We start from the raw sequence: 13,273 nt of genomic DNA, 5'->3' as shown, positions 1-13,273 counted from the left end.
GTATGAACATGTTCAGATAATTTTAATATATACACCCAGATGTCATTGCTGTTATTAAGTACTGTCAAGTTGCTTCCGACTCATAGTGACCCGTGTATAGGGTTTCTGAGGAGTGGCTGGTGGATTTGAACCTTCAGCTTTGCAGTTAGCAGTCCAGTGCTTGTCCAACACCAGGCCTCCAGATACCATCCACAGTTATGTATATCAGGCTGCCAAGTACCTCAGGAGACCAAACAGTTCAGAAGATTTGTTCAGTATTATTCTGGATTGAATTGTGTCCCCATTCGAAAAGATGTGTGGCGGTCCCAGTCTCTATACCAGTGAATGTGAGCCTGTTTGGAAAGTATCTTTGAAGGTATTATCAGTTCATATGAGGATATACAGAAGTAAGTTGAGTTCTAATCCATGTGACTGGTGTCCTTACATAAAAAACAGAAAGAGGCACAGAGTCAGGAACGCAGAGGAAAGATACAATGAGATGCTGCAATTGTGAGTCAATGAATCCTTGGAGCTTCCTACCAGAAGCTAAGAGAGAAGAATGTAACAGATTTTCTCTCAAAGGTTCAGAAGGACTCACATGGCTGACTCCTTGGTCTTGGACTAAGCCTCCAGAACAGTGAGACAAAAAATTCTGTCCTTATAAGCCACCAATTTGTGGTGTTTTGCTACAATAGCCCTAGGAAACCAATACAGGTAGGAATTGAATTTGAGCCAAAAGAATTTAGCTATTTTTTAAAACTTTTCCATTTTTTTTCCCTGATTGTGCAAACTATGTGGAAAAAGTGTAAGTAATTTATATTCATTGTACATTTTTTTAAATGAATAAAATCAACTCTATTATAGTGATAAATTGCTAACATTTTGTTTTTTTTCTCTTGGTACTATTGCTGTTGGCACTGGATTTCAAAGTTGGTGTGAACCACCTACACCAGCCACTCCTCAGAAACCCTATACAGGGTCACTATGGGTCGGAACTGACTTGACAGCACTTAACAACAGCACTATTGCTATTAGTACAGAACTGGGCACTGCTTTCCTCAGTTGTGCATAGTGTGGATGTGAATCGAAACTGAGTCGATGGCAGCTAACAATAATGTTAAGCGTCATCAAGTCATTTCCAACTCATAAGTGACTCTATAGAATTTCCAAGGAGCAACTGGTAGTTTTAAATTGCCGACCTTGCAGTTCAAACCAACCTTGCGGTCCAGTGCATTATCTTGTAGAACTCCTAACAATTAATTAATGCTATATTAAAACAAAATTAATACACACACACACACATATATATATATATATATATAGACTTCTGATGTGGTGCTGTATGTTCAGCACTGAACTGCAAACCACAAGGTCGACAGTTCAAAACCAACAGTCATTCCTCAGTTGGAACTGACTCATAGTCACCCTATATAGGGTTTCCAAGGAACAGTTGGTGGGTTTGAATGGCCACCCTTTCAGTTCAAACTGACCTTGAGCCTTGATGTCAAGTGCTTATCCTATAGTGTCACTCCAGGACTCTCTCTCTCAATGTATATATATATAGTTGTGCACTTATATATGTGCACTTTTGTACTGCATGATTTTACAGATGTTATTCTTTGCCCCTTATGTATATATTTAATCAATACCTCGGTTTAGGGCATTTATATTGCTAATTTTTTTAACTTTGTTTAATGGAATAATCATTAAACTGAAGTAATTGAATTGTTTTTCTTTTCTCTACACACATTATCATCTAAATTGTAGCACATTGGTCATTTTTGTCCTCCAATTAAGCTGGAAGCATAATGAACAATTCTTTATCTCTAAACATTATCCTGCATTCAAAACAGACTACCAAAAGTCTTGCCTTACTCTCCTTACACATAAAGAAAAGTAACAACACAAATTAGGGAATGGTTTGCTTTCACAAGGAAATTTTTATTTTAGAGAGCACCCTAGTCTTCTGGTAGCGTAGTGGTTACGAATCGGGCTGCGAACCTTAAGGTCAGCGGTTCGAAACTACCAGCAGCTCCGCGGGAGAAAGATGAGGCTTTCTACTCCCGTAAAGATTTACACCCTCGGAAACCCTGTACAGGGTCGCTATGGGTCGGACCCGACTCAAAAGGCACTTAACAACAACAACTAGTCTTCATAGTAACACGTTAACAACCATCAGCAACCCGAGTCTGTTAATTTTTTGTTATAGATAGAAATGATAAATCTCCATCCCCTTTTGGTTTCTCCTAGTTTAGTTTTCTGACTTCGTTCCCCTATTCGTATGGCGAACAACATTTGAAAAATCAAAGACGACACATTTAAAATTTTGTATTTTGTTTCACTTCTGGCAAAACCACCTAAAGACAGAAGGTGCTAGTAAGGACAAGAGTGACATCTGGTGGCCATGTTCAAATGTGTCACGGTGGTCACGTGATGAGAATGTCCAACAATAATATTAAGAGCCTTCAAGGTGGTTCGGACTCATGTTGACCCTATGTAGGGTTTCGGAGGCTGTAAACCTTTAAGGAAGCAGAAAGCCTCATCTTTCTCCCGTGGAGCGGCTAGTAATTTCAAACTGCTACAGTGGTTACGAATCGGGCTGCGAACCGTAAGGTCAGCAGTTCGAAACTACCAGCGGTTCCGAGGGAGAAAGCTGAGACGTTCTGCTCCCGTAAAGATTAACAGCCTCGGAAACCCTGTGCAGGGTCTCTATGAGTCGGAACCGACTCCATGGCACATAACAACAACAACAACCAGGGTTAAGGTGCCCTGGTAGCGTAGTGGTTACAAATCGGGCTGCTAACCCCAGGGTCAGCAGTTCGAAACTACCAGTTGTTACGTGGGAGAAAGATGAGGCTTTCTGCTCCTGTAAAGATTTACAGCCTCGGAAGCCCTATACAGGGTCACTATGAGTTGGAACCAACTCCATGCCACATAACAACAACAACCAGGGCTCCTTTTTAGAACTCCAATTGTTAAGTGCCCTTGAGTTAAGTTCCAACCCATAGGGACCCTGTATAAGAGGAGAGATTCAAATACAGAGGAGAGGAAGTTTCCTGACATGAAGGGTCTGGAGAAGGATAGGGCACTGGGGGTTATTTGGTACTGAAAAAGTCCTTAAAATTGAGTTTTTATTAATGACATATTGGGCAAAATATGTCATTATGGTTGGGGAAAAGTTCACCTAGACCTTCCCTTCAGGTGAAGGTGGTACCTGCTGGGATGGCTCACAGCATCTTGTCTTTGTATATGAAATTACCATGTTGTATATACACTATTTTCATATTTTAAAACATGGTAAGATTTCAGAGCTTCACCTATTACCTCATTTTTTTCTCTGTAATGTTTGACATCTCTTCCTAGCTAAATCTTCTCTTATAAGATGTGTTTATGGTGGGGAGCAGGTAATGAGGGTCAGGAACCTAAAAATTCCCGGTTTAGTCCCTTAAGATTATGGCTGTTTAATCATTTCAGATGTGAAGCAGACTGAAATAGTTTCCTGCCTTCTTCCAAGTTTTTCCTCTCCCTCACCCATCTCTCTTCATATGAGAACATTGTTTCTCTCCAATCATACTCTTATGCATTTATTTATTTATTTATAAACTAGGGTAAGAGTATTGGTTTGTTTTAACCAGAGTTAATTCTTACCGGGGGAATTTCAAAAGGTGCATCAGGAAGCTAAGAAAAAATTAATGTTGAGAAGTCTTTTCAAATCACAAACCTTTTCTGTCTTCCTTTCCCCCCTACTTTCTTTTTAATAGGGTTGTTATTAAGTGCTGTCGAGTTGATTCCAACTCACAGCGACCCTATATAGGACTTCCGAGGAGAAGCTGGTGGGTATAAACTGCCGACCTTGTGCTTTTAAATCCAATGCTGATTCCACAACGCCACAGCAGGAGTCCTTTAATGGGATTAACCCTGTTTAAAACACCAATAAATTTATCAAAGGCTTCCCACAGGCCAACCCTGTAAATTTTGTAATGACCTTAATCCAGTATTAGCCCTACTTTACAATGAATCCCCTCCTAGCATGTTCTTGTCTCTAAAACTGGATCAGTTTGAAGAGATTAATGAAGGAAGGAAGGGAAACATGTTGATTGTTGTTGATTGCAAGCTGACCAGACAGGCTCAGCTAGTCCAGGAGCAACTGATTATCCAATTTTAGCTTTATGCCCTTTGCTTCTCTCCCAGATTTCAGAAAAGGATTTTAAAAAATTTAAGTTGAGATAGTGAGATAGAAGATGAAATTTACATTAGGATGTTTTAAATAAGCAACTATTTATCTACCTTTTTGTCTTCCTAAACACAGGACTGAGACCTTTCACGGACAAAATTCTTTCATGGACAGATTACATTTTGTCCAGCACAGAGAAGGTTATAAAAGAGTGGTAAAAGTTTTTTAAAAGCTCCTTAACTCTGTTATGTTTTACACATTATTTCTGTTTTTCCACAAGGAACCATTACCGAATTCACTAGTTATGAATGGAAATAAATGCAAAAGAAATGGGGAGTGGGGTTCTTCAGCGTTTATGAGGAATGAGGATATTTTCAGCTTTCGCTGGGCAAAATAATATTTCAAGCTTGATCGAAATTCTTCAGCCTCCCTACAGGCCGCTCAGCAAAGCACAAGGTTTCACTGACGAATCAAAGCATTGAAATTTCAGTAAAACACCCGCCTCTTTTTGTTCCAGTCTCTTTGATGACCTCATTTAAGGAAAGGGGGAAAAAAAAAAAAAGTGGCCGCCAGAACGTGTAGTTTTCAATTAGGTCCGCTAGAGTTCTATATAAAGGACTGCGCCAACCTTCACTCTTCAGTTCAGCAATCATGTCTGGTCGTGGTAAAGGAGGTAAAGGCCTAGGAAAAGGAGGTGCTAAGCGCCACCGTAAGGTATTGCGTGACAACATCCAGGGCATTACTAAACCTGCAATTCGGCGTCTCGCTCGCCGTGGTGGCGTGAAGCGTATTTCTGGCCTCATTTATGAGGAGACTCGCGGAGTGCTGAAGGTTTTTTTGGAGAATGTGATTCGCGATGCCGTGACCTACACTGAACACGCAAAGCGTAAGACTGTTACTGCCATGGATGTAGTCTACGCGCTCAAACGCCAAGGCCGCACACTCTATGGCTTCGGCGGTTAAAAGAATTATCTTTTAACACAATCAAAAGGCCCTTTTCAGGGCCGCCCACGAAGTCACACAAAGGGCTGAACTGCATTGGAAAGCTACAAATGTGGGGTTGTGCCCATTTGCCGGTGACAAGTTACCTTTATGTCACAAAGTACTTTTAAAACGTCCGCTGAAAAGCTAACTAGATGCAAATGAGGGTGTTTTTTAACCAATGCACTTAAAGCCCTTGAAACCATTCTGAGAAAAGTTGATTTCGTTATGCTGGGAGGAGGTTTCCGTTCCTTAAACACACTGCATAGCACTATGTAAATGAAGGCTTTTTGAAGGCACTCTCTCATTGGAGGACAATCGATATCCGGTAAACGACACTGCTGCTGAGGAAGGAATTCAAGGGGCGCTGTTCTATTGGTCAAAACAACTACGCAGAATTTTGCGTGGTGGTTTATGTTTTTAACGAACAGGAAAGGTGTACCCGATCTGTAGAGATTCGCGTCCTGTTGGGCGACCGCGGGACTGTTAGGCAAAAAGAGGAATAGGCTAGTCGTTTGTACTGGCGAGAGTCAGGCGTTGGGCAAATGAATCGTATTTTTGCCCGATTGCAACTGCACATAGAAACGTGATCACCATGTCCAAGCTAAGCATGGACTATAAATGATTGGAATTTAAATCATATATTTTCTTCCATTTTTTAGGACACGGTTTAATTAAGTTGTTTTGAACAGCGCAAATTTTAACAAATGAATCCGAAAAACCGCATCCTGGTGACTCATAAGAAATTGTACTGCATGCTTTTTGCATTGGGCTTTTTCAACGTCACCAACTTCCCATATAAGATCAACATTAGTTATTATAAGGAGTCCTGGTGGCAACAGTGATTTGACTAATGACCTAAAGATTGGTGATTCAAACCCACCCAATGGCTAAATGAGTGAAAGCCCTTGTGGTCAGTTTTGTTATTGTTGTGAAGTGCCATCAAGTGGGTTCCCACCCATAGCGACCCTGTATAGGGTTTCCGAGGAGCGGCTGGAAAACTTGAACCACCCACCGGCCTTGCGGTTCAAACCAATTTTGCAGTCCAGCGTATTAACCTACAGCACCACACCAGGAAACACTATACAGGTACTTAGCAGAGAAACAGCATAGGGTTTCCAAGGGATGACTAGGTATGAACTACTGACCTTGCAGTCCAGTGCATATTCTATAGTGCCATGCCAGGATTCCAGGTGCAGGTTAAATCAAAATCAAATCCATTGCTGTCCAGTTGATCCTTCATAACAACGCTATAGGAAGACAGAGCAGATTTACAACCTTGGAAACCCTAAACTGCCCTTTAGGGTTTCCAAGGTTGTAAATCTTTAAGGAAGCTAACTGCCACATCTTACTCACCAATGGGTTCAAATCACTCACCTTTAGGTTAGTAGTTGAGTGTTTAACCACAGAACTACCAGGGTTCCAGTATAGATTACAATTTGGGAAATCCTATGGGACATTCCTACTCTGTCACAAAAAGTTATGAGAGTTGAAATTGACTCCAAGTCACTTCACATTAGTATGGATCTAACAATTCAGATGATCTTTAAGAATGTTAAACCACAGAGCAAGTAAAGATTGTTTAAAAAGGAAAGGTACTTAAATTTAGACCTTGAGAGTTAACTGGCTGAGTTAGTTTGTGGTTTTTAGAAAGGTTTTATTCATATCTTTACAGCTGTCGCTGACTCTGAACTAGCTGGACAGCACTTAACTAAATACTGGCATATTTAGCAAATGGGAATGAGGATAAGTGATACTCCACGATTCGTGCAACAACTATAAATTGTAAATACTTTCTATTTGTTAGTTTATAACAGATAATGGAGGGAATATCTCTTGTTAAGTTCTATCAAGTCAATTCTGACTCATATAGCAGAGTGAGGTGCAACTGGTGAACTGCCCTGCCCACCCTGTGGTTAACTGTCCAGTGCTAATCCTACAAGGCCATATGAGGACTTCACTATTATGTATTGTTAAGTGCCATTGAATTGGTTCCAACTCATAGCGACTCTGTACAGGGTTTCTGAGGAGAAATTGGTTGGTTTAAACGGCGGACCCTACGGTTCCAATCGACCTTGAGGTCGAGTGCTTATCCTGTGGCTCCACACCAGGACTCCCTATATCTCTTATTGTAGTTGTGTGCCGTTGAGTAGGTTCTGACCTACAGGGTTTCCGAGGAGCGGCTGGTGAGCTTGAACCGCCGACGTTGCAGTCCAGCGCATTAATCCACGGCACTACATCAGAGCTCCTACATCTGTTAGCAGTTAGTAAAAATGAAGGTAAACGTTTTCCTTCCTTGTATGGCATTGTAGGATAAGCACTGGAGTTCTGGTAGTGTAGTGGTTACAAATCGAGCTGCGAGCCACAAGGACAGCAGTTCGAAACTACCAGCTGTCCCGTGGGAGAAAGATGAGGCTTTCTGCTCCCGTAAAGATTTACAGCCTCGGAAACCCTGGTCAGGGTCGCTATGAGTCGGAACTGACTCCACGGCACATAACAACAACATTAAGCAACGCAGTTCAAACCCACCAGCTGCTCCTTGAAAATCTTAGATCAGAGTCGCTATGAGTCAGAACCGACTTGTTAGGTGCCATCGAGTCGGTACCAATTCATAGCAATCCTATGCACAACAGAAAAAAAAAAAAAACAGCTCGGTCCTGGGCCAACTTCAAAACTGTTGCCATGCTTGAGCCCATTGATGCTGGCACTTTGACCTTAAGGTTTGCAGCCCCACTCGTAACCTACCTAAACTCCTTAAGGAGCTCTGGTAGCGTGGTGGTGGGTGATTATGTGCCGTGGAGTCAGTTCCGACTCATAGCGACCCTGTATAGGGTTTCCAAGGCGGTAAATCTTAATGGGAGCAGAAAGCTTCATCTTTCTCCCGCAGAACAGCTGGTAGTTTCGTACTGCTGACCTTAAGGTTCGCAGCCAGAGCTGGTAGCGTAGTGGCTACGAATTGGGCTGCGAACCTCAGGGTCAGCAGTTCGAAACTACCAGCTGTTCTGCGGGAGAAAGATGAAGCTGTCTGCTCCAGTAAAGATTTGCATCCTCGGAAACCCTGTACGGGATCCCTGAGTCAGAATCGACGCCACAGCACTTAACCTGAATGCTAGCAATCCTAAAGCATAGTAAAACTGCTTGAGTTTCCATGCCTATGAATCTTTATGGGAGTACAAAGCCTCCTGTATCTCCAGTGCATCGGTTGGCTGAGTTTGAACAGCTGTGCCTATGTTAGCAATCCAACACTTACATCACTATGCCACGAAGTGTCTTTTACTTAACCCATTATGACTATTTAGCTAGTTAGCAAAAACCCAGAGCTACAGCTCTACTCCAGAAACTTAAAAATTTCTAGTGTCTCGCCATTTTAGAAATGTTAAGGTGGCTCTTAAAAGAGCCTTTGGGTTCTTCTGAAAAAAACTGATCTCACTTCTTCAAGGCTGCCTTTCTAGGATTTATTTTCTGCTGAGTCAACTTGGGCTTCCCGGTTTTTAGCTTCCCTGTTTTGGCTTTTGCTGGACTCCTCCGCTGTTGCTGTATCTTGGCACCTTTAGCCTTCCTCCCACTCTTGGCAGCTTTTTTAGTTCCTGCAGCCCTTGCCTGCTTGGCTCTTTTATTGGTCTTGACACCCTTTGTAGACCTCGAGTCCCTGGACAAGACCAGCTTCTTGGCTTTGCCAGAGGCGGGCTTTCTGACTTTGCCCTTGATAGGATCCAGATCAGCCTTCTTGTTGAGCTTGAAGGACCCGGAGGCCCCTGTACCCCTGGTCTGCACCAGAATACCCTTATTCACCAAGCTCTTGAGGCCCAACTTGATGCGGCTGTTGTTCCTCTCTACGTCATACCCAGCTGCTGTCAATGCCTTCTTTAACGCAGCCAGGGACATGCTAGTTCGCTCTTGCGACCTTGACAACGCCTCGATGATCAACTTGGATACAGAGGGGCTCGAGGTCTTGAGGCTTGCACCTGTCAGGCCAACGGGCTTCCTCCCTCTCTTTTTGGCCGGAGGCTTCTCCATAGGTGCAGGAATAGGATCAGCAGGAACTGCGGGAGCCGTCTCAGACATGTCAACCAGAAGACGAATCAAGATGTAAGAACCAGTGAGGCGAGAAATAAGGCCGACTGCACGGCCTTATATAGAGCAGGGCGCGCTGTGATTGGTGCATCACCAAGGCGCCGACTACCGCCCTTAGGAGGAGGGGAATTTGTGTTTGTTCTACCCCGAAAAGTTGAAACCCCCAAAACTTCTAGGCACTGAATCACACAAATTCTACTGTCGAATAATCCGTGGAGACTTGGTGTTCACATGCCATATAGTTTTTTGATGAAAGATAATCCTTTATGTCAAAACTATTCTAGAAAGTCCTCGATTTTCAACAAAACCCAAGGGGGAAAAACAAAACTTCCTCTTTTCCTTGAAAATTCTAAAGTAATTTTTAGCAGGAGATTTATCTCACCTCATCTGAGTGGTCTACCAGATGGTTGGCTTCAACTTGATGGAGAAAATTAGTGATTCAAGCCCTGATTGGTATGGAAATTTATTTATGTATATGACGGAAGTAACACAAATTTCTTAGACTTTCACCTCGGAGTTAGAAGATGCTTGTAGAATTGTCAACTTTAAGGTGTACACATATTTGAACAAACACAATCTTCTAAATCCTAATCTATAAAGCACATGGCTTGTCTGTGCTTAAAGGTCCTCCCCAGACCCTGTGGCTTCATAGAAGACCCTCAAATTCAGAGTAAGTCACATGGCTCTCATAGGAAAATTGCTTGGCAGGCCACCTTCATGCCTTAGGGTCCTCGTTTGAATTTTGCTTGTGGTTGCTTTACTGCGGTTTCCTTTCTATCCCAACTGATAAACACAGCACCCCTCCCCAATCATAAAACAGCAGGCAAAAATCCTGCCCTTAAGAGTCCAATGGAACCACAGAACTGCAGCTCTAACAAGAATCAGCTGGCAAGTGCCTGGCAGAACTGTGGGGAAAATATTGGGACCTTGTCCAGAATGCTCCTCTGGGCTGCTAGTTGGACTGAGCTTTGTGAAAGATTTGGAAATAAAATTTTGCTCATGAAAGCTGGGCCTTTCAGGGAGATGCTAAGGGAGAAATATACAGTTTTGAGTGCCTTCCAACCTGAGGGGCTTATCTTCCAGCACAATATCTGACAATGTTCTGCTGCTATTTATATTGTTTCAGTATTCAATATTCTGGTGCTTTCTGACACTGTTCCACTGCTATTCATAAGGTTTTTAGTGACTAAATATTTGGAAGTAGTTCATCTCTCCTTCCTAGTCTGTCTTTGTTTGAAAGCTCATCTGAAATCTGCCCACCCTGGATAATCTTACTGGTATTTAAAATATTGGTGGCATAACCTCCAGAAGCACAGTAACACGCAAACCACCACAGTATGACAAACTGACAGACAAGTGGTCTGAAGGAGAGTGGATTTTACCAAAGACCTTTTGTTTTGACATTTACTTGGGTTTTGTGGCCCTTGATGGTCTGAGTACTTTTATAATTAAACAGACTTATATGAAGCCTGTATAGGCTTTTTAAGGCTGTAAATCTTTATGGGAGCAGAAAGCCTCATCTTTCTACCTCAGAGTGGCTCGTAGACTCTAACTGCTGACCTTTCAATTATCAGCTCAGCACATAACCCATTATGTCACCAGGGCTCCTTATAGGCCTGATTTGTTGTTGTTGTTAAGTACTGTAGTTAAGTTTCGATTCATAATGACGCTGTATAGATCTCTGAGGCTTTTTAAATCTTTGCAGGAGCAGAAAGCCTTATCTTTCTCCCACAAAGTGACTGGTGGGTTCGAACTGCCAACCTTGTGGTTCACAGTCCAGTGCTTTTTCATATGGAACCACTGTACTCCCCTGAAGGGCTGAATTGCTGTGGCTGACTTGTTGTTATGTACTGTCGAGTCAGTTCCGACTCCTAAAAACACTATATAGTGTTATATATACTCCCGATCTTGCAGTTCAAACCAACAATTGCAGTCCAGTACATTATCCTGAAGTTCCACACCCTGCCTCCTGAGGGGCTGACTGTTGTTGTTTTAGTTCTATCCAGTCGGTTCCAACTCAGCAAACCTATACAGGGTTTCTGAGGGATGCCTGGTGAGGTTGGAATCACCAACCTTGGGGTTCAAACCAACCTTATGGTCAAGTGCTTATCCTATAGCACCACACCAAGAAGATTGTTGTTGTTATGTGCCGTGGAGTCGGTTCCGACTCATAGCAACCCTGACCAGGGTTTCCGAGGCTATAAATCTTTACGGGAGCAGAAAGCCTCATCTTTCTCCCGCGGAACAGCTGGTAGTTTCGAACTGCTGATCTTGTGGTTCGCAGCCCGATTTGTAACCACTACGCTACCAGAGGGAGCAAGCTATAATTGGTAAAACAAACAAACAAAAATCAGTAGCAGTCACTCATTTTGGCCTAAATAGGGAGATGTTTGGTGTTCTATGGGTGACAGACTAACTCACTTTTGTCTATATTTAGATAAAATTATGATATGGGCATTATTTGTCTCATTTAACCATGGTCTCAGAATAACCTTATTTGATATTTATATTCAATGAGATTCTTTATGTCCAATAAGAATAAAATAGCCTAGTGAGTGCCAGGCCTGTGTTCAGATTTCAGAAGTTATTATTTTGTTTTTTCTTTTCCTAGCTTAATATTCGGACTCCTGGTGTGGCACTGTAGGATCAGCATTGGACTATGAACAACATGGTCAGCAATTCAAACCCATCAATTGCTCCTCAGAAACCCTATACAGTGTCACTATGAGTCTGCCTGTATAGTCAACATGGTCTGCAACATGACTGGATAGCACTTAGAAAACAACAAAAGGCTAATAGTTCTTCATGATTTTTCATAATGTTTCCAGAACGCCTATAACACAGATATCAATTCCATTTTGCAGAGAAAAAACTTGAATTGCAGAAAAATGAAATTATTTTCTTCAAGGAGGTGAAGTGCTCAACGTTCTGGATGAAGTCTTCTCCAAGACATCATATGATTCCTAGGTCACCATACGAGGGGAAGAGTTATACTTGAGGGTAGAGGGGATGTGACCACCATATGGTCACCATACAAGGGGAAGAGTTATACTTGAGGGTGGAGGGGATGTGACTATCAAAAGGAGGGGGGGCGTTGTAAACACATAAAGTGGCTGGCTTAGAAGTTTTCATGGTTATGTTTAGTTTTAGAATGAGGGGACAAGGGAGAATCTCCACTGACTAGTTTTCCTCTTTTCCAGATGGGTCTGGTGAAAGTGGTTAGCGGGTGATGCTGATAAGATTTTATGAATCATTGTGAGTAACTGTTGGTAGAATTAATTGTGACTGTCAATACTAAAATTGTTATTAAGTGCTGTTGAGTCGGTTGCGACCCATAGCGACCCTGTATAGGGTTTCCGAGGAGCAACTAGTGAACTTGAACTGTTGACCTTGCAGTTCAAAGGGCTTTGCAATCTGGTGCATTAACCCACAGCACCGCACCAGAACACCACTAAAATTGTAGAAGATGCGTAATTAAAAGTGGGGAGTAGTTAACCTTTCGTTTCAGGAATAGATGATCCCAGGATCATCAAGAAAGAAGAGCATGAGTGGGCGTGGAATCCCTGCGTGGAAAAGCAGTGACGGCAGAGATGACAGCAGAGGTGGCGGCATGGAGAGACAGAAACTGTGGACTCTAGCCCCATGGACTGAGTAAAACTGTGCCTATGGACAAGAGGCTAGCTTGAAGAATGCACCCTTTGGACATTTGAATGAATATATATTTTTTGTTTTGTTTTGTAAGTGTGCATCGAATACTTTTTGCTTGTTCATTTGTGACATGTAAGATATAAATGGGGCCAGTGTTTTCAGTTGTATGTGTTTTAATTATATCATGTTCGGTACAAGTATGACTTTACGATTTTCTTTATTTAGAGATTATGCATTTCGTTTATAGGTGTCAGATGGACAAGGGTGGACTATAGTTGTTTTGTGTCATTTTGACTAGGCCAGGATTCCCAGTGGTTTAGCAGTTGGTAAGTGCTGAGATCTAATGCACACATAGTTGACGATGATGAGTGGTTATGAGCAGTGAATGAATTGAGGGAGGCTTCCTTGTGGGTGTGA

At 42.3% G+C, this 13,273-nt stretch overlaps 2 protein-coding genes across 2 annotated transcripts in view; one reads left to right on the top strand and one right to left on the bottom strand.

Annotated features, from left to right (window-relative positions):
- The first annotated feature begins 4,804 nt into the window (after positions 1–4,804).
- Positions 4,805–13,273, top strand: part of LOC102824026 (histone H4-like) — a 120,996-nt gene continuing 112,527 nt past the window's right edge. The window contains exon 1 of the mRNA XM_006872810.1: positions 4,805–5,090. Coding sequence (XP_006872872.1) covers positions 4,805–5,090 — 286 coding nt within the window. The remainder of the gene's footprint in view (positions 5,091–13,273) is intronic.
- On the bottom strand, positions 8,561–9,199 carry LOC102819827 (histone H1t-like). Its single transcript, XM_006872799.1, has one exon. It carries the CDS (start codon positions 9,197–9,199, stop codon positions 8,561–8,563), a length of 639 nt encoding a protein of 212 aa, XP_006872861.1.

Source organism: Chrysochloris asiatica, unplaced genomic scaffold (assembly GCF_000296735.1).
Source record: "Chrysochloris asiatica unplaced genomic scaffold, ChrAsi1.0 scaffold00213, whole genome shotgun sequence".
Taxonomy (NCBI): domain Eukaryota; kingdom Metazoa; phylum Chordata; class Mammalia; order Afrosoricida; family Chrysochloridae; genus Chrysochloris; species Chrysochloris asiatica.
This window is presented reverse-complemented; position numbering and strand designations above follow the sequence as displayed.

Coding starts and splice junctions, on each gene's coding strand:
- LOC102819827 (XM_006872799.1), bottom strand. CDS start 9,199: ATGTCTGAGACGGCTCCCGCAGTTCCTGCTGATCCTATTCCTGCACCT.